Source organism: Typopeltis vanoorti, chromosome 14 (genome assembly GCF_054136105.1).
Source record: "Typopeltis vanoorti isolate ZY-2024b chromosome 14, IOZ_Tvanoo_1.0, whole genome shotgun sequence".
In the NCBI taxonomy this organism is placed as follows: Eukaryota; Metazoa; Arthropoda; class Arachnida; order Uropygi; family Thelyphonidae; genus Typopeltis; species Typopeltis vanoorti.
In genome coordinates, this window is record NC_143562.1 from 40,883,370 (window position 1) to 40,909,284 (window position 25,915).

Below are 25,915 nucleotides of genomic sequence, written 5' to 3' on the forward strand. Positions count from 1 at the left end.
AGATCTCTCTCTCTCTCTTCCCAGACTGATTCTTACTCCTTGCCTTCCAAAAATACTTGATGTTCTTAATCACTAAAGAATAAACTTTCCATTCTGTCCAGTTATTTATTTTGTATGGCTTTTCCCCTTTCCTCCTCCATATTGATTGAGCCCTCCTAATGAGGAATAAGTATGTACTTATGACTGTAGATCCATGTGTGTTAATGGGGCTACAGTTTGTGTTCAGTTACTCTGTATACATCCTAAATCTGCTCAACCTTGGAATGCTGCTCTCATATTTGAGGTGGTGCACTTAAAATCTCTCTAAAAATTCTTGATGCTCTTCAGAAGAGCATCAAGAATTTAGTTGATTAACAACTCCTCTCTCATAGATGGTCCATTTCCATATTGTCTTTTCTACAAATATTTCCATGGGTGGTGTTAAGCAGAACTGGCATCCGTTATGTCCTTCATTTCTGCTACACCAACAACAGCAGGAGCAACATCTGCTACTATCAGTTAACTTTCAGCTATCGACCTCAGTTCTATGGAATGGCCTTCTTCCCTGTGAAGTATTCCACAAGGACCACAATCTCCAGCTGTTTAAGAGGAATATCAGCAGATTACTCTGTGGTCACACACATATCACAAGCTGATAAACACCTAGAACAAAAATGATATTAAAGCAACTGATATAACCACAAGAAAGAACATAAGTTACCTTCATAACTCTGCTACTAGTATGTTCTTTCTTGTGATTACATCAGTTGCTTTAATATAATTTTGTTCTAGGTGTTTATCAGAACTTTCCAGACTCCCCTCATATATGTATATGAGAACACAATCAAAAAATTCATCAGCAGTACAAAAGCACAGGCAAGAAGGGTAACCAGCATGACAAGGCAAAAATGTAAGAAAAATAAAGTAAATCAAATCATTGAATTAAATTAAATTTCTCAGACATGAAGGTATTGGAAAAGCTGATTATAAGTAGAATTGTGGAATGGGTGGATAGGAATATGATACTCTATAGCAGTACAGTTTTGTGAAGGGAAAGTCTTATCCTAGTAATTTATTCACATTAAGGTGACAGTTCAGTTGGTTTATACAATAAGGAAAATAGATACATCATGATAATGCTAGACCGCATACTGCAATGAATTCTATTATGTAAATTGAAATAAATGGGAGAATGGACATGAAGTTGGTGACATAGATATGATGGTAGTGTAAAAATAATCATAATTAAAATTCTGAATATTTTTATGAATTGTTTATGTTAAAATGTTTATTAGTTTTAGTTTCATAACACGCATTGTCAGCACTTGCGATGCGCCCGTTATTGAAATTGTTTTGTCAAAAATGATATGTAAAGAAGTTAAAAAATTGATGTACTTACTATATTTGATATTTGTATTACTTACAAGAATTTTATTGTAATTTAAAATTAAGTTTTGTGTTTATTATGAAGCCATTCTCTTTTGTCGCTAACGGAGACAACGTGTCAGCCATTATTTATACCTAACTTCTTGCTTACCAGTTTCATGGAGTGCGCATGCTCGCCGAGAAGTTTGATGTGTGATTGACAGCTGACAAGTTCGGTACCAAAGCAAAGGAGAGTAAACAAGGAGACCGTTCAGAAGGAATTTAGAACATAGGCCGGCAGATATTTAGGTTCGCAGGAACTTAAGTTTTTTATGTGACAGTCAGAGGAAAATTAATAGTATACCCTGAAAAAGGAATCGTGGAACTATTAAGTTTTAATGTGGATAAATAAAAGAAAATATTACTATATGCGTTTTAAAAGGAATATTGGAGGGAACGCTAATTGAAAGATTTATAGTAGGTTTCAAAAAAGGAAATCGTAGAACTGTAAGTTTTTTTTTAATTGAAAGAGTTAAGACGGTCAATAAGCATTTAGTGAATAAAAGAAGAATTTGCTATTTACGTTCTAAAGGAATGTTCGAGAAAACTCTGATTAGGAAGTTTCATCTGTATTAAGGACACCGGATCTGACTATTATTTCTACTGAGGAAAAGAGACAGAATTAAGTTCGGATGAATTAATGCATGCCACATGAGTGATGAAAAAGGATCCTGTGAAAATGAAGAATAGAGTCATATATCTTCGGAAAAGGGCCTTGACAGAGAAAGAAACTGGCTATGAACATTTTATCATTGTGAAAACAAAGTGTTTAGTCTAGTCTTAAGTGCAAGTTTATTTTTAAAAGGCCTTGGATCCAATTAATTTGTGGTTAGTTATGTAATATTTGTCATCATCATCATCAAATTCCTGCCATGTACCCTCAAGGGGTGTACAGGATATGACAGTACTACATGAAAAAATTACATCATTACTAACTTCCTATCTACAATTTTCCTCCAAATCAGTCTGTTACTTGTCAAGATTCCAACATTATCAGATCTTATATTTCTATCGTCTAAGGCACTTTGTACCATATCAATCCACCTATATCTTGGTCTTCCTCTCGGTCGTTTTGCTGCCAACCTGGCAGAGAACACTTGTTTTGCTAATCTTTCCTCTCCCATTCTATTTAAGTGACCATACCATCTGAGATTAGCTCTGCTAACGCATTCCTGGATGCTGACAATGTCAAGTTCTTTCCTAATATCCTCATTTTTAATATGATATTGCCATTGATGCCATCTGTTCACGCCTCTAATCTTTCTCAGGACTCTCATATCTGCGGTCTCTAGTCTTTGGTCAAGTGTTTTACTTCTGACCCAGCTCTCAGATCCATAAGTTAAAATTGGTTTGAACACAGTCTTGTATACAACTAATTTAGTGTTCCGACTAATTTCTTTCTTATTCCATATGAATTTATTCAATTGACTTCCCATGATACCAGCTTTGCTGATTCTGTTATCTATTTCTATATTTAGTTTACCATCTTCAGTAAAAATTGTGCCTAAGTAGCTGAAATGTTTTACTTGTTCCACAGGTTCTCCATTCACAACACAGTTGACATTTTCAATGATTCTGCCTATTTTCATTGTCTTTGTCTTTTTATTGCTGACCTTCATACCATATCTATTACAACAGCTATTCAATTTAGTCAGAGAATCTTGCAGACTTGTAGCGGATTTATTTAGAAGTATAACATCATCCGCATAAAGCAGAGCTGACATTAACATCTCCAATTTTGATATCAGGTTTAATACCACATTCCTTCATAATGTGATCCATATAGATAATGAATAACAGAGGGGATAATGTACATCCTTGTCTCACACCAGATTTAACATTAAACCATCTTCCTGTACTTCCTTCAATTCTAACTGCTGACTCACAACTCAAATAAAGACTAAGTATTGCTTGATATAATGCCCCATTGACACCATATAACTGCAGCGTATTGAATAGCTTCTCTCTTGGCACCTTGTCATATGCCTTTTCCAAATCGACAAAACTTAAATACAGATCTTTGTTATATTCCCATGCTTTCTCGACTATTTGTCGTAAAGTGAATTGTTTGAAGTGTATATATATTGTTTTTGTTATATTAAATGTGTTTATTTTGTATTTTGGTCTTGAGTCAGTGATTTATTTGGATTCTGAAAGAGTTAAGTTCATTGCACCAATTGGAGCGAACTCTTGTGCATATAAAAATATATAGGTACACTCGGAAATAAATTAAAAATATTTGTTAGAAACAGAGATAATCTCTATGGTAGGATTAATATTAAGATAATATCTAAGAATATCATCTATATAAAAATCAACCAATTATTAACAGTAGGATATTAAAGAGTAGTCTATATGGCAGAGATGAAGCAGTGAGATATCAAGTAAAAGTGAGGTGCCACAGGATTCTGAATTTGGGCTACTGCGATTTAATTTGCACATTAATTATATAGAGAATGATTTGAGGGGAAATATCCAGTTGTTTGTTGATGTTGCTAAATTAGGGAAGACTATTGTCTTCCCTAATTTAGCAACATAAATAAAGGTGACACCCTGTTGATGATCAAAACAGACCGCAGTTTAGGATAATGGTTACCAGTTTAATGGGACAAAGCATAATGTAAGCCTTTGGCATGAAAAGACTACAAGCTGTGGAACCTGATTTGCAAGAATTGCTGAACCTAGTGTTTATTTTAATCTTTACTGTCTCTGTAAAGAGACTGTAAAGAGCAATGACTTTTAACTCTATTTCTTTTATAATCCGGAAAATTATTGACTTGAGTACTAAATAAAAAATATATACATTTAATGAAACCTGAGTCACAATATCTCATTCTATTGTTCACATGCTTTTGCATAGTACAAGAACATGAATAAATACTAAGATACTGTGTTTGTGATCTGCAGCTGTTTTTTGAAAGCAACAAAGTCCTCAGTTTTAATGAAACATATTTAGTGGGGTGTGGGGGGAAAGGAATTTTAAAGAGATTTCAATTATCTTCACTTTTAAATATTCAATTTACCACAGTTTTAAACATCAGTTTGTTTGTTTTTTTAAAAAAGAGAAGTATTCTTACTTTAGAAGGCTCAGGATTTACTTTCCTAGTATTTATTTCAGGATCAGTCATCATCAATTTATTCCACCATTCCATTTTGTTCACCTGTAAATGATAATATAGAGTAGCTTATTTCTGCTATCAAATAATTTGCTAACCATATATAGTTATATGAATAAAATTCAAAGTGTTTAAAGTACACATGCACACACCAATATATCAGTCAAACACCTATCAATGAAACAGTAAAGTATATAACAGAGTGAATTGTCCAGACAGCAAGCCTCCATCCTGAAAACATCATCTCGGTTTCCACTCTATCCAGAGCCTTGGTGGAACTCAGAATGCCAGACAAAAAAAAAAAAAAAAATAAACACAGATTTTTTTGTGTTGATTGAATATTTAAAAGTGAAGATAATTGAAATCTCTTTAAAATTCCACACCCCACTAAATATGTTTGATTAAAACTGAGGACTTGGTTGCTTTCAAAAAACAGCTTTATGCAGATGGGGTATATTTCGTAGATACTCCATCACATCAAACTTAATAGCTTTTAAGTGTGCTCGGGCCAAAGCATGTTATGTGGGACATAGGAGTTAAAAACAATCATGGATCCAATTTACTACATCAGTTAATCAAATGACCAGTCCATTGTATGGGATAAAATCTGGAAAATCAAGGTAGATATAGAACACACTGTTTGTCTACCTTAGACCATGATGTTATTTCTATCTCAAATCTATTGCAGACTCTTTGGGAGAAAATTTTGCAGAATCTCAGAAACATCTTCAAATCCTCCTGAATTTTTAATACTGAAAGAGCAGCAAGAGAAACAAAGGCAAAATTTTTCTACTAATGTTCTTGAGCCATACAATCAGCCATTTAAGGAGGAACTAAAACGAGCTCTTCTACTGTCTCACTCTAGTGCAGCAGGGCCTGATGACATCCATTATGAAATGATAAAACATCTACCCTCATCTTTTATGGATCTCTCTTAATATACAACAGAATACTTGAAGAGGAAGAGTTTCCAGATTCTTGGCATAAGTCAGTTGTCATTGCTATCCCAAAACCAGGAAAGGATCCAACACAAGCAAATAATTACTGACCTATTGCTCTGATCAGCTGTCTTTGTAAGATACTAGAGAAAATGGTAATGCCAGACTTCTCTGGTATTTAGAAAGCAACAATCTTCTCTCCAATACACAATGTGGGTTCCGTAGACATCGCTCAACTTTAGACTATTTGGTTCATTTAGAAACTTGTATAAGTGATGCATTTCTGAGGCAAGAATATCTTGTTTCAGTTTTCTTTGACAAAAGCTTATGATACAGCCTGGAGATATGACATATTAAAAGACCTCTATAACCTGGGTCTCAAATGACACCTTCCTGTATTTATTAAAAACTTTCTGTCCAGGTGAACTTTCCAAGTCAGAGTGGGAAGTATGCTATCTCGACCATATCATCAAGAACAGAGTGTTCTCCAAGGCTCTGTCTTAAGTGTGACACTTTTTGCTATTAAAGTTAACTCAATCACTGAACAGCTTCATCCCACTGTGGCCAATGATCTGTATGTCGATGACTTCACAATTCACTGTCAGTCTCATAACATGAGGGTAATTGAAAGACAACTTCAGTTAGTAATTGATCATATTTCTCTGTGGGCTTTTAGTAATGGGTTAAGGTTTTCAACAGAAAAAGGTGTCTGTGTGCACTTCTTGAAAATGCACTCTTCATCCAGATCATGAATTAAGAATGGGACGAACTGCTATTCCAGTAGCTAGTAGCTACAGAAGCCAAGTTCTCGGGACTCATCTTTGACAGAAAACTTACATTTCTAGCACACATTCATCAACTAAGAGAAAAGTGTAAGAGAGCATTGAACCTCCTTTGCACTTTATCCTCTACTGAGTGGGGTGCTCATCAATCTTCAGTGCTCCATCTTTATCGTGCACTTATATGTTCAAAGCTGGATTATCAGTCTCAAGTCTATGGTTCTGCAAGACAGAGTAACCTGCAATGGTTAAATTCCATCCATCATCAGGGTATACGAATAACTACTGGTGCCTTTTGCACAACACCCACTCAAAGTCTTTATGTTGAAGAAAATGAACTGGATCTATCACTTTGATGGAGACAGTTGTCTCTCAGTTATGCCATAAAGATAAAGTCTCTCCCAGACCATCCTACATGGACTCGTCGCTTTTCTCTGCATTGAGAAGCTCAATATCACACACACTTCAGACTGCCATACGTCCTTTTGGTATTAAAGTTAAAGGGACTGTGCAAGCTCTTGGTATGAATGGTGACAATATTGCCTACACTAAACATAACAGCATCCCTCCATGGCAGGTTTGCACTCCATCTTGCAACATCTCACTTTGTCAGCTGCCGTAGTCTCATACTCCATCATCTGTCTACCTGCAATAGTTTAATGCACACAGAGCAGCACACACTCTGATTTCTTGCCCATCCATACTGATGATTCAAGAACTATACCTCTGTTGGCTGTGCTGTTGCTGTATTTCCTGACATTATTATCTCCAACCAGATCCAAACCTGATTGCAGCAATTATACAGCAGAGTTACATGCCATTCAGCTTGCACTTGTGCATATAAAAAAATAAACTGCAACCAAAAGTGCATAATTTATACACTCTTGAGCTTTTTATGTGCTATCTCCTCTACTATGTATAATCCACATTTATGAGGTGTTAAACCTGTTGTACAAAATGAAAATCCTTAAATATGATGTTCAGTTGTGCTAGATTCCAAGCCACATTGGAATTAAGGGATATGAGGCTGTAGATGCAGCTGGTAAATCAGCTCATACTTTCTCCACATATTGTTTGAGAGTATCATACACAAACAGCTTATAAGATCAAAGCCAATTGCTCAATGGCAGTCATCATGGTAGGAAGAACTGACAAATAAATTATATGACATTAAGCCTGAAATTAAGTATTGGCATTTGAGTCAATGTATAAAGAGAAGAGAGGAAGTTGTTCTCGCTAGGCTCTGCATAGGTTGCAGTCATGTTACATATTCTTATTTATTGAGGGCTGATGACCCTCCCATGTGTGAAAAATGCGATACACGTCTCACTATTTGTCATATTCTGGTGGAGTTTTTTTAAAATTCTAACCTATCTAGCCAGGCCATATATACTCAGGTAGATGACAGAAGACTCATGTAGATTTGTATAAATTTGTGCAAACACATTTGACTGTAGTTTTATTTATATCATCAAATTCCTGCCATGTACCCTCAAGAGGTGTACAGGATATGATAGTACTACATGAAAAATTTACATCATTACTAACTTCCTATCTACAATTTTCCTCCAAATCAGTCTGTTACATGTCAAGACTCCAACATTATCAGATCTTATATTTCTATCATCTAAGGAACTTTGTACAATATCAATCCACCTATATCTTGGTCTTCCTCTGGGTCGTTTTCCTGCCAATCTGGCAGAGAACACTTGTTTTGCTCATCTTTCCCAGCCCATTCTGAGATTAGCTCTGCTAATGCATTCCTGGATGCTGACAATGTCAAGTTCTTTCCTAATATCCTTGTTTTTAATATGATATTGCCATTGATGCCATCTGTTCATGCCTCTAATCTTTCTCAGGACTCTCATATCTGTGGCTTCTAGTCTTTGGTCAAGTGTTTTACTTCTGACACAGCTCCCAGATCCATAAGTTGAAACAGGTTTGAACACTTTCTTGTATACAGCTAATTTAATGTTCCGACTAATTTCTCTCTTGATTTTTTAACAATACTTGTGACATAATGATTAGAAATATATACACGTTAGCACAAGAACAATGTTTAATTTGCCAAATATTTCGGTCTGAATATTACAGACCATCTTCAGTGGCTATAGGAATAGTTTTTAAAAACAAAGTGGAATACGAACAATTGATCATTCATACATAGAACGTGCCGCGTGATGTCATATCACTAAGTATTAGATGAGTAAAAAAAAAAAAAAAACATAATTAAAGATATTAATTCAGAAATTCATATAATGATCTTAAATAATATTATACTGATAAAAAAAAAAAAAATTTAATGTGTTATCCTGATTAAACTTTACAAATTTTTGATATAGATATACAGTCATTACGATTCAAGTTATGACATTGAAGTAAGGCCTCTACACTTTCTTTAAATAAACGTTAAAATTTGTAGCGACATCTGTGTAGGAGGAAAGTCTTGGACCAAAGGATGTTGTGGTTTGTTTCTAATCCATGCTGAGCTAATCCAGATTTCTCAGGTTTGTTGTGTTGAATTGATAACTGGTGCTCTTGAATTCTTTTTTCTATGGAACGTCCAGTTTGTCCAAAGAAAGAAAGATTACAATTACAAGGAACTTGCACCAGATAGAGACAAAGTTGAGCATTTATCCTTAGATGAAGGAAACTGGGTGGATAATTTGTTAATAGGTGTATAAGTGGCTGTTGGATCATATTTCTTTAGAATTCTCGAAATTGGTTCTGAAATCCTGGAAACGTAAGGAATTGGAACTCGACGTATTGTTGTTCTGTGTTTGTTTGTTAAGAATCGAAAAGATGTTGTGTACACTTTTCAGAGACGCCATTTAGTTTCATGTGATGTTTGATGTGTCACATCTATTCAGCTATAGAGTCATGATTCAGATAGCAAAAGATCGCAATAAGTGGAGAACCTTTCTTCTTAGTGGACTCAATCCATTACCAATCAGATGAGATGAGATGAGCTGAGATGATGAGGTTTGATAGTTGAAAGTTCCTTCTGTAATAAATGAGAAGTTGAACAGATAGTTTTTGCTCGTCGGATTAAGCATTTTATGACTCCTGTTTTTTTGACAAGGGTGATGAGCAGATTCTTTGAGAATATAATGACCTGTGAAAGTTGGTTTTCTGTAAACTGTTGTTGTAAGAATACCAGAAGGTGAATGGATGAGAAGGATGTCTAAAAAGGATAACTTGTTGTCTTTTTCAATTTCCATGGTAAACATTATACGAGGATGTAAGGAATTGATACTGCTTAAAAAGGAAGGCAAGGAGTCTCTGTCGTGAGGCCATATAGCAAAGATGTTGTCTATATATCGAACCCAAAAGGATGGTTGAGGGAATATAGATGAGAACAGGACTTCTTCTAGATGTTCTAAATAAGTTTGTAAGAGCAGGAGAGAGTGTACTTCCCATGGCTGTTCCTTCCACTTGGTTGTAAAATTTATTTTGACATAAGAAATATCAAGAGTGCATTATGAAATCAAAAAGTTTTATAATATCTTGTGGGAAGATGTCAGCTAGTAATTCCAAGGTCTCTTTGAGCGGTACATTCGTATATAAAGATTCTATATCAAAGGTAACTATAAGATCTGTAGGTTGTAAAGAGAAGTTTTTTTTAATTTATTTAAGAAATCAGAAGAGTTTTTCAAAAAAGAGCACGAGTTGCCAATGTGTGACTTCAATAATTTAGATAGATATATGGCTATGCGATAGGTAGGAGAATCAATACAATCCACTATAAGGCGAAGAGGAATATCTGTCTTATGTATTTTTGATAGACCATAAAACCTGGGAGGCCTTGCAAAATGAGTTTTTTGTTTTTCAATAGTGTCTACATCTAAACTTATGACATCATCTAGAAGGGAATTTAATTTCTTCAGTTGTCTGTTGGTTGGATCGTAATTGAGTTCCTAATATGTTGAGTGATCTCGAAGTAAAAGGGAAAGTTTTCTTCTATAGTTTGAAGAGTCCATAATTACTGTCGGTTTTCCCTTGTCAGCTTTGGTAATGATGAGGTGACTGTTGTTTCTTAAGGAACGTATAGCTTTCTTTTCAGAAGGAGATATGTTCGAAGGAGGAAGCTTGGCTTTTTCACTTGACAGATGAATGAGGTTTCGTTCGATAATAAGTAGAAAATCTATATATGGAATCGTTTTGGACAATAGAGAAATCATGTCCTTTTGAGAGGATGAGTATTTCATTATCGGTTAAAGGCCGACTGGATACACTGACGATCCAATTATCTCGAACTTGGAAAGGCTTGATTCGTTTAGAAACAAGAACATCATATTGGTTTAGATGTTGATTCTGTTTTTTATAAGAACGTTGTAAAAGCGTTTAGCTACATCCAGAACTATGTTTGAAAGATGTGGTTCTAAGTTTGTGGAGATATAGATACGGAGATCAGAAACTAGCTGAATGTTAATAGTCAGATCATGTTTAGCAGCTTTGAGTTGATTATGGATTAAAGATAAACTGGTGTTCCTGTAAATATTATGAGCTCCAGAAGATTTAATGGTTTCTTTAATCTTAGCGAAATTAAAAATTATCTGGTTGTCGCGGCATTTTTTTAAAAAGACGATATTCGCTCGTAACGTACCTTGAGTTACTAGTTTGCTGGTTTTATTGGTGAAGTTTTCCCCATGAAGGAATAAAATTTGATTTTTTAACGATACTTGTGACATAATGATTAGAAATATATACACGTTAGCACAAGAATAATGTTTAATTTGCCAAATATTTCGGTCTGAATATTACAGACCATCTTCAATGGCTACATAGGAATAGTTTCAAAAACAAAGTGGAATACGAACAATTGATCATTCATACATAGAACGTGCCGCGTGATGTCATATCACTAAGTATTAAAAAAAAAAAAAAACATAATTAAAGATATTAATTCAGAAATTCATATAATTCTCTTAAATAATATTATACTGATAAAAAGAAAATAATAAATAAATAAATTTAACGTGTTATCCTGATTAAACTTTTCGAAATTTTTGATATACATATACAGTCATTACGATTCAAGATGGGACGTTGAAGTAAGGCCTCTACACTTTCTTTAAATAAACGTTCAAATTTGTAGCGACATCTGTGTCGGAGGAGAGTCTTGGACCAAAGGATGTTGTGGTTTGTTTCTAATCCAGATTTCTCAGGTTTGTTGTGTTGAATTGATGACTGGTGCTCTTGAATTCTTTTTTTCTATGGAACATCCAGTTTGTCCAAAGTAAGAAAGATTACAATTACAAGGAACTTGATATATACCAGGTAGAGACAAAGTTGAGCGTTTATCCTTAGATGAAGAAGGGTGGATAATTTGTTAATAGGTGTATAAGTGGCTGTTGGATCATATTTCTTTAGAATTCTCGAAATTAGTTCTGAAATCCCGGAAATGTAAGGAATTGGAACTCGACGTATTGTTGTTCTGTGTTGGTTTGTAAGAATCGAAAAGATGTTGTGTACACTTTTCAGAGAAGCCATTTAGTTTCATGTGATGTTTGTTGTGTCACATCTACTCAGCTATAGAGTCATGATTCAGATGGCAAAAGATCGCAATAAGTGGAGAACCTTTCTTCTTAGTGGACTCAACCCATTACCAATCAGATGAGATGAGATGATGATGTTTGATAGTTGAAAGTTCCTTCTGTAATAAACGAGAAGTTGAACAGTTAGTTTTTGCTCGTCGGATTAAACATTTTGTGACTCCTGTTTTTTGACAAGGGTGATGAGCAGATTCTATGAGAACCTGTGAAAGTTGGCTTTCTGTAAACTATTGTTGTAAGAATACCAGAAGGTGAACGGATGAGAAGGACGTCTAAAAAGGATAACTTGTTGTCTTTTTCAATTTCCACGGTAAACTTTATACAAGGATTTATGGACTCTTCAAACTATAGAAAAAAACTTTCCCTCTAAAAATATCTATTTATATTATTGAAGTCACACATTGGCAACTCACGCTCTTTTTTGAAAAACTCTTCTGATTTCTTAAATAAATTAAAAAACTTCTCTTTACAACCTACAGATCTTATGGTTACCTTTGATATAGAATCTTTATTATACGAATGTACCTCTCAAAGAGACTTTGGAATTACTAGCTGACATCTTCCCACAAGATATTATAAAACCTTTTGATTTCGTAATGCACTCTGGATATTTCTTATGTCAAAATAAATTTTATAACCAAGTGGAAGGAACAGCCATGGGAAGTACACTCTCTCCTGCTCTTGCAAACTTTTATTTAGAACATCTAGAAGAAGTCCTATTCTCATCTATATTCCCTCAACCATCCTTTTGGGCTAGATATACAGACAACATCTTTGCTATACGGCCTCACGACAGAGACTCCTTACCTTCCCTTTTAAGCACTATCAATTCCTTACATCCTCGTATAAAGTTTACCATGGAAATTGGAAAAGACAACAAGTTATCCTTTTTAGATGTTCTTATCTGTTCACCTTCTGGTATTCTTACAACAACAGTTTACATAAAACCAACTTTCACAGGTCGTTATATTCTCAAAGAATCTGCTCATCACCCTTGTCAAAAAACAGGAATCACAAAATGTTTAATCCGACGAGCAAAAACTAACTGTTCAACTTCTCATTTATTACAGAAGGAACTTTCAACTATCAAACATCACATGAAACTAAATGACTTCTCCAAAAAGATTACACAACATCTTTTCGATTCTTACAAACCAAAACTGAACAACCAAGATTCAATACATTGAGTTCCAATTTCTTACATTTCCGAGATTTCAGAACCAATTTCGAGAATTCTAAAGAAATATGATCTAACAGCTACTTCTACACCTATTAACAAATTATCCACCCAGTTTCCTTCATCTAAAGATAAACGCTCAACTTTGTCTCTACCTGGTGTGTATCAAGTCCTTGTAATCTTTCTTACTTTGAACAAACTGGACGTTCCATAGAAAAAAAGAATTCAAGAGAACCAGTCATCAATTCAACAACAAACCTGAGAAATCTGGATTAGAAACAAACCACAACATCCTTTCGTCCAAGACTCTCCTCCTACACAGATGTCACTACAAATTTGAACGTTTATTTAAAGAAAGTGTAGAGGCCTTACTTCAACGTCCCAACTTGAATCGTAATGAGACTGTATATCTATATCAAAAATTTCGAAAAGTTTAATCAGGATAACACATTAAATTTATTTATTTTTTTTATCAGTAATATTATTTAAGATCATTATATGAATTTCTGAATTAATATCTTTAATTATGTTTTTTTTTTTTTTACTCATCTAATACTTAGCAATATGACATCACACGGCGCATTCTATGTATGAATGATCAATTCGTATTCCACTTTGTTTTTAAAACTATTCCTATGTACCCACTGAAGATGGTCTGTAATATTCAGACAGAAATATTTGGCAAATTAAACATTAATCTTTTGCTAATGTGTTTATATTTCTAATTTCTCTCTAATTCCATATGAGTTTATTCAATTGACTTCCTACCATACCAGATTTTTGATTCTGTTGTCTATTTCCATATTTAATTTACCATCTTCGCTAAAAATCGTGCCTAAGTAGCTGAAATGTTTTACTTGTTCCACAGGTTCTCCATTCACAACGCAGTTGACATTTTCAAGGATTCTGCTCATTTTCATTGTCTTTGTCTTTTTAATGCTGACCTTCATACCATAACTATTACAACAGTCATTCAATCTTGCAAACTTATAGCGGATTTATTTAGAAGTATAACATTGTCTGCATAAAGCAAAGAGCTGACATAATATCTCCAATTTTGATATCAGGTTTAATACCACTTTCTTTCATAATGTGATCCATATAGATAATGAATAACAGAGGGGATAATGTACATCCTTGTCTCACACCAGATTTAACATTAAACCATCTTCCTGTACTTCCTTCAATTCTAACTGCTGACTTACAACTCAAATAAAGACTAAGTATTGCTTGATATAATGCCCCATTGACACCATATAACCGTAGCGTATTGAATAACTTTTCTCTGTGCACCTTGTCATATGCCTTTTCCAGATCGACAAAACTTAAATACAGATCTTTGTTATATTCCCATGCTTTCTCAATTATCTGTCGTAAAGTGAAAATCTGATCCTGACAGCTTCAATTTGGCCTGAATCCAGCTTGTTCTTCACCAAGCATCTCTTCCACAATCCTTCTCAACCGTTGTTCAAGTATACTTGCATATATCTTACCAGAAACACTCAGTAGGGAAATACCTCTGTAATTCTCACATTCAGTTTTATTTCCCTTTTTATATATGGATATCGTTAGAGCTCTACTCCAATCATCTGGAATTTGTCCCTCTGTCCAGGCTTTCTGAACTATGCAGTGCAGCCGCTGTAGACTTTTATACCACCATACTTCAGCATTTCTGGTCGAATATCATCTGCTCCTGCTGCCTTTCCACATTTCAAGCCTTTGATGGCTTTTTCTACTTCAAGTATGGATACTTATTTCTGACTGTATGCCTGTTGAGTGTTTTTTACCACTGTGCTATCACTGCTTGTTTCATTTAGCAATTTTTCGAAGTAATTACTCCATACTTCACGAATATCTTTTCCCCCTCTGTTTTCATGTCATCTTTATCATCTCTAACTCCTTTTACAGCACTCTTTCCTCCATTTTTAAGCTTCTTCAACAACCTCCACAATATTTTGCCACCTTCTTGATATTTATTTTCTATGTTCTTGTCAAAGTCCTCCCATGACTTTTGTTTAGCTAATTTTAGACAGTGTTTAGCTTTCTTACATTTGTCTCTGTATTCTCTAAGAGCACAAGCTGACTTATTTTCCAGGAACTTTTGATATGCTTTCTTCTTTTCCTTCACTGCCTCTTTAACTTCCTGTGTCCACCATGGAGTTGTTATTTTTCTATCCTTGCAGACAACCTCACCACATACCTCTCTGGCTGAATCAATCAAGGTTTTCTTCAAGGTTTGCCACTGAATCTCTAAGGTTTGGTTCCTGTTCTGAAACTCTTTCATTTTCTTTTCAATAAAATTTGTGTATTTTAGTCTACAGTTCACATCTGAGAGCTGCTCAACTTTTATTCGCTTTAAAACTTTCTTACATGTTATTCTTTTCAATATGAAATTCAATTTTATCCTGCTCAAGACTAAATAGTGATCACTTCCAATTTCAAATTCTCTGTACAGTCTGGTGTTCTGCACCAGGGAGAAAACATCACTATAAACAATAACATAGTCAGTGAGACTTTTCTTATTCCTTGCCTCTTCTCTCCATGTGAATTTGTGCACATTTTTATGTTGGAACATGGTGTTAGTAATAACCAGTCCATTTCCTGAGCAGAAATCCAACAGATATTTGCCATTATTATTAGCTTTGCTCTTTTCTCCAAATTTTCCCAAAACATTTTTGTATGTCTGACAATCACTTCCTACTCTGCCATTTAGATCCCCAACAAGGGCCAACTTTTCCTTCTTCATTGTGTCAGTAGCTTTCTTTAGAGCCTCAAAATATTCCTCCACTTCTATCTTAGTAGAACCTTCTGTGGGACCATAGGCACAACAAGTCTCATTGTCCAGTTCCCTATTCTCATATTTGCCTACATCACTCTACTTGAGACTGACTGCCATTCAAGATGATTAGCCTCATATTTAGTGTTGAATACTATGGCTACAAATTTCACATTTGGGTTGAATACAAAATTTCAAATTTGTGTGTTCTAAAACGGGATTGCCAGGCGCATTGTTTATAATCAATAAAACTTTAAAGTCCAGATTTTTCCCCATCAAATAGTGTTTAAATTCTGGAACGAAACATTGATGGAACCATTCGTTAAAAATTTCTTTTGTGACTCAACCTTTTTTGTTTTCCTTCCTGTGCACTGGTAATGCGTTAAAATCCACACCTTTCATTGCCTGTGGATTTAGGGATCAATTAATGAGTAATGGTTTTAAACGTTTCAAAATGTAAACAAGAAATGATTGTTTAGCAAACAGCTCAACTCCTTCCAAGCAGCTTTATATAGGCGGGCCTCCCGTAACGGACAAACTTAACTTCGAGGAATCAGCATTGCACCCTTCTTTTACAGGAACCAATGACAAGTGGATATAAAACGGCTCATCTGTTAGCTTAACTTTGGGGAATCATAATTACAAAAATTATGATTTTTTTTGTTGTCACTACAATTGTCTACATTTTGCAGCATAGAGTAATTCCTGATATTTACAACATCGAGGAAGGTTCCCCAAAATTCAAGTTTATGTACTTAAACTTGAATTTTAGGAAAAGATAATTATAATAGAAATGCCCTTTTTAACAGAACTGAATTCAAACAGAAATTTTAATAAATAAGCACCATTTGGTTCCTGTGTTAAATCAAAATACACCATGTAAAAATAGAATTGCTTTTGTTTTCTAAACCATGTTATTTTGAAATCGTTAAAAAGAGAATTAGTATGTATATATTATTATATTAATATTATTATTATGTTACACCTCTAGGGAGGGCAGCACCTACTCTACAACTGTGTCCACCACTCAATCCCAACTACACCACATCTACTGTCCAACAACACCACCACTAGTATTTTCACAGACAATCACAAACATCCATGCCCACAGCAGGATTTGAACCCACAGTTTTTTTGGCTGGAAAGCGGCTACACTAACCACTCAGCCAACCAAGCCAGCATATACATACATATATATATATATATATATATATTCTTTCAGGAACATTGACTCGGTTGTTATGATATATTTTAATTAAAAGATTTAATGACTAAAACCGAGAATAATAGTAAGGCTTTATTGAAATAAACACACAACTAGTTTCTGCTTTTGACAGTCTTCTTCAGGTGTCTTCTAAGAATAGGAAACAGTAATAAAAACACTGAAGTTTAAAACTGTGAAGCACAGGAAAATTGTACTATATAATTGACACCTTGAGACACCTGAAGAAGGCTGTCACAAGCCGAAACTAGTTGTGTGTTTATTTCAATAAAGCCTTACTATTATTGTCGGTTTTAGTCATTAAATCTTTTAATTAAAATATATATATATATATATTATATATTGGTGTGTGTGTGTGTGTGTGGCTAAATTAATTCCATTTATATTAATTTGAAATATATACAGACATATATCTGTATGTATTTCAGAAATGCTTTAAAGAAACTCACTTTTTCAAGAGTGATGGCTAGAGTCTTGTTGTCTTCCAAAAACCAGCAGGATTCTTCTACTTTAATTGTGTTATAAGTTTCATCATCAATAATTGGAGGATGACCTTTAAGGCCTACTTTAAGATGCTAGTTGGAAAATTTAACATATTATTAACAGTTTATAACAATGCACAATATTAATAAATATATAGACAGTATTTCCCATTCAATTTTGATTTTTTTTTTTTACATATTTATTTTGATTTTGTGAACTTGTTATAATGATGTAAAATGGCAAAAACAAACAGGCAATTTTATTATACAGAACAAAAAAATTCAGCTGCAAAGATATGAACATAAAACAATTCAATCACTGTGTCAGTTAAGAGTAATTTGCCAAAGTGTACTTATTAGGTTAATGAACATTTCTTTTTTTTAAAAATCATAATTTACTGAAATGCTATCTTATACAGGTATCCCTTGCTTAATGCGGATTTGATTATCACGGCGAAATTAATTGCGACAATCCCTTGATATACACGACAAGAGTTTTGATTAACGCGCCTTTAAATTTACCACTCAAAATCATGCTCACGCCACAAGGCTGCTAGCCTCGTGGTCACCAAAATTCTCTTAATGATTTGTGTGAGAATGTGAAAGTTTTATTTTCCCCACCAAATACGACATCATTGCTACAACCCATGGACATGGGTGTCATTGCAACTTTCAAAGCCTATTTTCTTAAAAAGACATTCTCAAAGTCAGTAGAAACAACAAAGTGAGAAAATGCGATTATGCTCCACGAATTTTGGAAAAAATTTAACATTAAATACGCAATCGAGAACATTCGTGACTTGTGGGAGCAAGTGTCTTCTAGTTGCATGAAAGCTGTTTGGAAAAACCTTCTGCCAGAATGCGCTAATGACTTAGGTTGTTTTCAAAATCCTGTGAACAACGTGGTCAAAGAAATCGTTGCAACTGGTGAAGACCTCGGTTTTGATGGTGTTGATGCAGAAGCTGTTAAAGAATTAGTGGATTCAAATTCAAAAGATTTCAGTGACAACGATCTTCTTGAAATTGAACAATGCACATATGAAGATAATGAACAAATGTGAAGATGAGGTTCCAAAGGAAATAACAGTCAAAGAACTGAATGGAATATTTTGCAGTTTAGAATCGCTTAAGCAGCAAGTACTGGATATGGATACAGATGTTAATCGAAGAATGCTTGTTTGCCGAGGTCTGCAGAGTCATTTTACTTGTTATCATAGAATTTATGCCGATAAATTCTACGATAACAAGAATTTAGAAGTTATAAAGAGTCTTGCAAACGACTCTTTATAACTTCTTTTGATTAAAAAAAATTGCAGTAACTAATGTAGGTACAAGTATTTATTAAACATTTACTTTGCATTCATTTTTTACTTTCCTAAAAGAGCACCATATAAAACAAACTATTAGTACAGTAATCAATCAGGGACGAATTGTACTTTTTACCATTGATTATTAGATTTGATTAACGCGATTTTGATATATGTGGTAACATCGAGGGATTAATTAACTGCTTTAATCGAGGGATACCTGTACTTGATTTTGAACTTTAGGTGTCCTTTAACACTATTACAAAAGATTTAACAGATAAAAACACATTAAGAAAAAAAAGTTTTACAATGTTTTTCCACATATATTTATTAGAGCAACAAGAACTAAAGATAAAAAAAAAACATCAATGTAACAATACAAATGAGCTAAAAATTAATGTTTAAATCCTGTTAATAAATATAGCAGAAAGATATTAATTTTTAATGTTCCTTTTTTGGATAACTATTCCCCAAATATGAGAAAATGAAGTGGAATCAGCTTTATTGAGATTTCAATACCGTGAAGATTTTCCACATCAACCGAATCTCAACAGAACTAATTTCATGTCAATCTCTATTACAATTATTTATCAAACAGAGATATCACTATTGCCTGCCTGATTAGGACATACAATCTTCAACTAACAGGTCGCAGGTTTGAATAACATCGTGGATATGGATGTTTGTGATTGTCTTTAGGTGGGAGATGAATTTCATCACCTAGTGTAAGACTAGCACCTTATTTATTAAAGGCTTGCAAAGTTCCATGTTTGGTCTCTAGAGTAGGGTTTCCAGATAATGTAAAAAAAAAAAAAAAATAAATAAATAAACAAACAAACACACATACATGTATAAATAATAATGTGATATAATGTAAAAAAAAAAAAAATATGGTTTTAAAGTATCTACAGACTATTGGAAGCATAAAGTTGACCAAAAAGTGATTGAGAATGAAAAAGCTAAAATACTCTGGGATATCAAAATCTAGACTGACAAAAGCTTGGAATATAATACACCCGATATAATAGTGGTTGAAAAAGTGAAAACAAGGGTGTTCAGTTTATCGAAATATCAGTACCAGGAGATAGTTGAACTGATGAAAAAGAAACGGAAAAAATTACAAAGTGTTGCAAGTTGAAGAAATTTGGCAAAATAAAAAAAAAAGTTGTTCCCATAATAATAGTGCTTTAGGCACCATCCCCAAAACATCGAAAAAATATCTAGAAACACTTGTGTTAGATGGACTAAAAATCAGGCAGTTGCAAACAGCCACTTTGTTCAGCACAGCATTCACATTCAAAAGATATTTCCACAACTCATAGGCCCTTGGGTAGGGCTTGAATTAGTGGATTATAACCAGCCTTTTATTTAAGGCTGAGCAAGCAAATCAAGCTTGGATGATATTATATATAATTAATTAGAAAAAAAAAAAACTTTATAGACCACTCATAGTACTAATATACTATAGGCCTACAACCTTTTGTGATGGGGGAATCACATAATCCCCCCCATTAAAACAAGGACTACAGATTCCCTTTAAGCATGATTTTTTTAACTGAAAACAGAACCTATAAAATAAGTAAAAAAAGAAAATCTCCATTTAGGCACAATTTTAATGAAGATGGCAAAATCATCATCATCAAAGGATATGATAGTACTATATAAAAAATTTACATCATTACTAACTTCCTATCTACAGTTTTCCTCCAAATCAGTCTATTATCTGTCAAGACTCAAACATTATCAGATCTTATCTTAAGAAGAAGATAACAAAAATTGCAAAAAAAGAAACACGCTGGACAAGCTGGATTTAGGACAAATTACGGGTTGTGAGAACCAGATATTATTTTAAGAAAAACAGTTGAAAAATAATGGGATTGTGACAAGGATCTGCATCATATAAAGTATGTCTGTAAAAAAAGAGCAAAGTTGCAAGAGAAAAGCTGTTGACTAAATGTAAATAAGACAGTATAGAATTAACATAAAGTCATAAAAACTGATGAAAACAAAATCCGTGAAAACTGGTGACATGAAAAACTAAAGATATTCTAGATGTTTGCAATAACAACTACTAAAGACTTAAATGAAACAACAAATGGCAGAAAAGCCACTTGTTGTTTCATTTAAGACACAATAGTAGAAAATATTCAAGAGGAATGCATTTGCCTCAAAATGTTTAAATATAGAGCAGTATTTCTCAATGTGGGGCATACGTCCCACCGGGGGGGGGGGGGGGGGGGGCATTTGAAAATGATGTTGCATTCATCACCTCATCACTGATATACTCAAAACACTCACCACTGTTGGTGAGGGGGAGGACATCAAAATCTTTGAGGCGTTGAGGTGGGGCATAATCCAAAAAAAGTTGGGAAATACTGATACAGAGGTATGACAGTTTTACAGTGGCCTCACTGCATAATTCAGAACAGCTGGTCAGAGGGTTGAATATCAAATAATTGGAGTAGAGTTGTGATAATATCCAGCTACAAAAAAAGGGAAACTGAACTGAGAATTATAGAGGAAAGAAATTTCCCTAATGTTCCAGATAAGATTTATGTAAGCATACTTAGAGAAGAACAAGCTTGGTCGAGGCCAAATACAGGTTGTTGGGATATTTTCACTTTAAAACAATTAACTGAGAAATCATGGAAATTCAACAGAGATCCGTATTTAAGTTTTATAGAGCTTGGAAATTTTTTTGTCATGTTGTACCATCATTTTTTATTTTGGCACAGAACAGTGATAAAAAACACTGACCAGGCATGCAGTCAGGAATACATATCCATACTTGAAGTAGAAAAAGCCATCAAAGGCTTGAAATGTGGAAAGGCAGCAGGAGTAGATGATATTCGACCAGAAATGCTGAAGTATGGTGGTATAAAAGTCTTACAGTGGCTGCACTGTATAGTTCAGAAAGCCTGGACTGAGGGACGAATTCCAGATGATTGGAGTAGAGCTCTCATAGTACCCATATATAAAAAGGGAAATAAAACTGAATGTGAGAATTACAGAGGTATTTCCCTACTGAGTGTTCCTGGCAAGATCTATGCAAGTATACTTGAGAAACGGTTGAGAAGAATTGTGGAAGAAAAGCTTGGTGAAGAACAAGCTGGATTCAGGCCAAATAGAGGCCGTCAGGATCAGATCTTCACTTTACGACAAATAGTTGAGAAAGCATGGGAATATAACAAAGATCTGTATTTAAGTTTTGTCGATTTGGAAAAGGCATATGACAAGGTGCCAAGAGAGAAGCTATTCAATACGCTGCAGTTATATGGTGTCAATGGGGCATTATATCAAGCAATACTTAGTCTTTATTTGAGTTGTAAGTCAGCAGTTAGAATTGAAGGAAGTACAGGAAGATGGTTTAATGTTAAATCTGGTGTGAGACAAGGATGTACATTATCCCCTCTGTTATTCATTATCTATATGGATCACATTATGAAAGAAAGTGGTATTAAACCTGATATCAAAATTGGAGATATTAATGTCAGCTCTTTGCTTTATGCGGATGATGTTATACTTCTAAATAAATCCGCTACAAGTCTGCAAGATTCTCTGACTAAATTGAATAGCTGTTGTAATAGATATGGTATGAAGGTCAGCAATAAAAAGACAAAGACAATGAAAATAGGCAGAATCATTGAAAATGTCAACTGTGTTGTGAATGGAGAACCTGTGGAACAAGTAAAACATTTCAGTTACTTAGGCACGATTTTTACTGAAGATGGTAAATTAAATATAGAAATAGACAACAGAATCAGCAAAGCTGGTATGGTGGGAAGTCAATTGAATAAATTCATATGGAATAAGAGAGAAATTAGTCGGAACACTAAATTAGCTGTATACAAGACATTGTTCAAACCAGTTTTAACTTATGGATCTGAGAGCTGGGTCAGAAGTAAAACACTTGACCAAAGACTAGAGACCGCAGATATGAAAGTCCTGAGAAAGATTAGAGGCGTGAACAGATGGCATCAATGGCAATATCATATTAAAAATGAGGATATTAGGAAAGAACTTGACATTGTCAGCATCCAGAATGCGTTAGCAGAGCTAATCTCAGGTGGTATGATCACTTAAATAGAATGGGAGAGGAAAGATTAGCAAAACAAGTGTTCTCTGCCAGGTTGGCAGGAAAACGACCCAGAGGAAGACCAAGATATAGGTGGATTGATACGGTACAAAGTGCGTTAGACGATAGAAATATAAGATCTGATAATGTTGGAGTCTTGACAAGTAACAGACTGATTTGGAGGAAAATTGTAGATAGGAAGTTAGTAATGATGTAAATTTTTCATGTAGTACTGTCATATCCTGTACACCCCTTGAGGGTACATGGCAGGAATTTGATGATGATGAGAGCTTGGAAAAAAAAAATGCTGTTCAAAATGCCATAATTATACAGTGTAAATGGGATATTATATACAACTATACATTATCTATATGCTAAGGGGATCTGGAAACTTCTGATAAATACCTAGAACAAAAATGATATTAAAGCAATGATATAAACAGAAGAAAGAACATACTAGTAGCAGAGTCATGAAGGAAGGTAGCTTATGTTCTTATGTCCTCGTACATTCTTTCTTGTGGTTATATCAGTTGCTTTAATATTTTTGTTTTAGGTGTTTATCAGAACTTTCAGTCCCCCTCCTACTGCCTGTGTGAGTTGTTAAGCCAATCAGTTTGAATTGATGAATATATAGGTGGGTAGATGGTTTGATGTAAAATCAGGTACAAGACAAAACAGCACACTATCTCTACTGTTATTCATCATCTATTTGATCATATTATGAAGGAAGTGGCATTAAACCCAATAACAAAATTGGAGATGCCAATCTCAGCTCTTTAACTTGATCCAGATGATGTTATTCTACTATATAAATCCAGTGCTAGTCTGCAGGATTCCTTAATTAACCTGAATAACAGCTGTAATTAGCATGAAAATCAACATTAAAAAAGACAATGTTTATGAAAACACAAGGAACACTGAAAACATTAGCTGCATCCTGAATGGGAAGCCAGCAGAAAAAGTAAAACATTTCAGCCAATTAGGCAAAATTTTCAATTAATATGGCAAATTAAATGTGGAAAGAGACATCCAAATAGCAAAGATTGTATAATTGGGAATCAACTGAATAAATTTATATGGAATAAGAGAAATTAATCAAAAACCACCAAAGTAGCCATATGAAAAATTAAGAGAGTAACCAGATAGCATCAATGGCGGAATCAAATTAAAAATGATGATGATAGTTAAGAACTTGACAATGGTAGCAATCAAATGTGTGAACAGAGCTAATCTCAGGAAGTATGGTGACTTAAACAGAATGGGAGAGGAAAGATTAGTAAAGCAGATGCCTGATGCCTGCATGGCAAGAAAAGATCCAGAGGAAGACCAAGATTTATATAGATTGATGAAGTAGTAAGTGCCCAAAAACGACTGCAGTATAAGATCTGACAATATTGGAATCTTGACAGATACCAGACTAATTTGAGAATCATCACAAGAAAGTAAGTAATAGTGTAAATGTTTCATGTAGTACCAGCATAGTATGTTTACTCCTGTAAATTCAGGAATTTGAAGTAAAATATCAATTAAAAACATTAGCCTGCCCAGGGTACATATGTGCTGGTTTACAAATAAACCTTTTGTGGGTGGAAACTATTTGAAAAAAAAAAAAAAAAAAAAAGAGTTAGAATTGAAGAATGTAAATGTACAGGAAGCATGCATGCATTTCTTACACCTGATGTAAGAGAAGTGTGAATGCTATCTTCTGTTATGAAGGAAAGTGTATTAAGCCTGATATCAAAATCAGATTTCAATATCAACTCTTTACTTTGTACACTATAGATGAAATCTTCAGGACTCTATTAAATAAAGCTGCATAATTGCTGCAACAAATTTGGTATGCAAGTCAGCAATAAAAGACAAAATGTATGAAACACAAGTAGGAACATGGAAAATATCAGATGCCTCCCCAATGTCATTATCTAACACATTTCACAATTATTTAGACAATTTTTTTGTGAGAGAACACCAAGTTAAAATAATAATGAAAAACTCTAACCATTGTTTTCTATCTCCTCAAGAAGATTCTTATAGGGTGTGTACTCCTTATGTCAAAAGGTGCTTTGGAGAAGATAGTGAAACCCTGGTAGTCTGAAAAACTTTCAAATATCTTTTATCCAACTGAATCCACTGTCCTCAGCAGGAGTTTACCAAGCAGTTTATTTTTGTGGCTTCTCTTACTGTGGGCAAGCAGTAAGGTCCGTGTTTTTTCACATGAAAGAACTAAGTTTTAAAATCAGACATCTGCATTCTTGCTCAGTATGCATCTCTGCCATATGCAGAGTTCATTAGAACAAAACTTAAGTTCTCCACAGATTAGTCTTTCCCCCAAAGCTCTGCTTCATGAATTGAATTTAAACAAAAATGATTGCATCAATCTTTCCCAATTTTGGTAAGTAATTCTGTTAAACTCCCAACATCACTGTTATTATTTTTTTCAAAAAATTTATTAATAACCTATTGAACCCTAATGCCATGCAAACACATTACATATACTTCTGATTTAATGAATTCTATCATTGCATAGAAGATGACCTTAAATAATACCAGGCTAAAAATTCTGCTGTAATAAATATGTGAGCTTCATATGTTTTAATAATTTCATAACCTATAAGACTGATAGCACTAATATTCTAATTTGTAGTAGAAAGAATTCAGGAATAAGAATTCAGCATCCACTTGCTTATGGATGCTGTTTAATAACCTATTGAACCCTAATGCCATGCAAACACATTACATATACTTCTGATTTAATGAATTCTATCATTGCATAGAAGATGACCTTAAATAATACCAGGCTAAAAATTCTGCTGTAATAAATATGTGAGCTTCATATGTTTTAATTATTTCATAACCTATAAGACTGATAGCACTAATATTCTAATTTGTAGTAGAAAGAATTCAGGAATAAGAATTCAGCATCCACTTGCTTATGTCCATCTAACCCACTCTTTGCAAAGTGTGTCTTTGGAAGGTTCCTTAATGTGTACAAAATCTTTGCTGAATTCAAACTACAGACTGACTCTTAAAGTCTAATTATGAATTATGTTCTTTAGATATTATTAAACTGTTACTATGTTTACT

The 25,915-nt window shown here is 34.0% G+C and overlaps 1 protein-coding gene across 1 annotated transcript in view; it reads right to left on the reverse strand.

The window, feature by feature from the left end:
• Nucleotides 1-25,915, reverse strand: part of nudC (nuclear distribution C, dynein complex regulator) — a 111,627-nt gene that overhangs the window by 18,334 nt on the left and 67,378 nt on the right. Inside the window, exons 7-8 of the mRNA XM_090403583.1 lie at nucleotides 17,417-17,542; nucleotides 4,482-4,565 (exon numbers count right to left, since the gene is read on the reverse strand). Of these exons, the coding sequence (XP_090259709.1) occupies nucleotides 4,482-4,565; nucleotides 17,417-17,542 (210 nt within the window). The remainder of the gene's footprint in view (nucleotides 1-4,481; nucleotides 4,566-17,416; nucleotides 17,543-25,915) is intronic.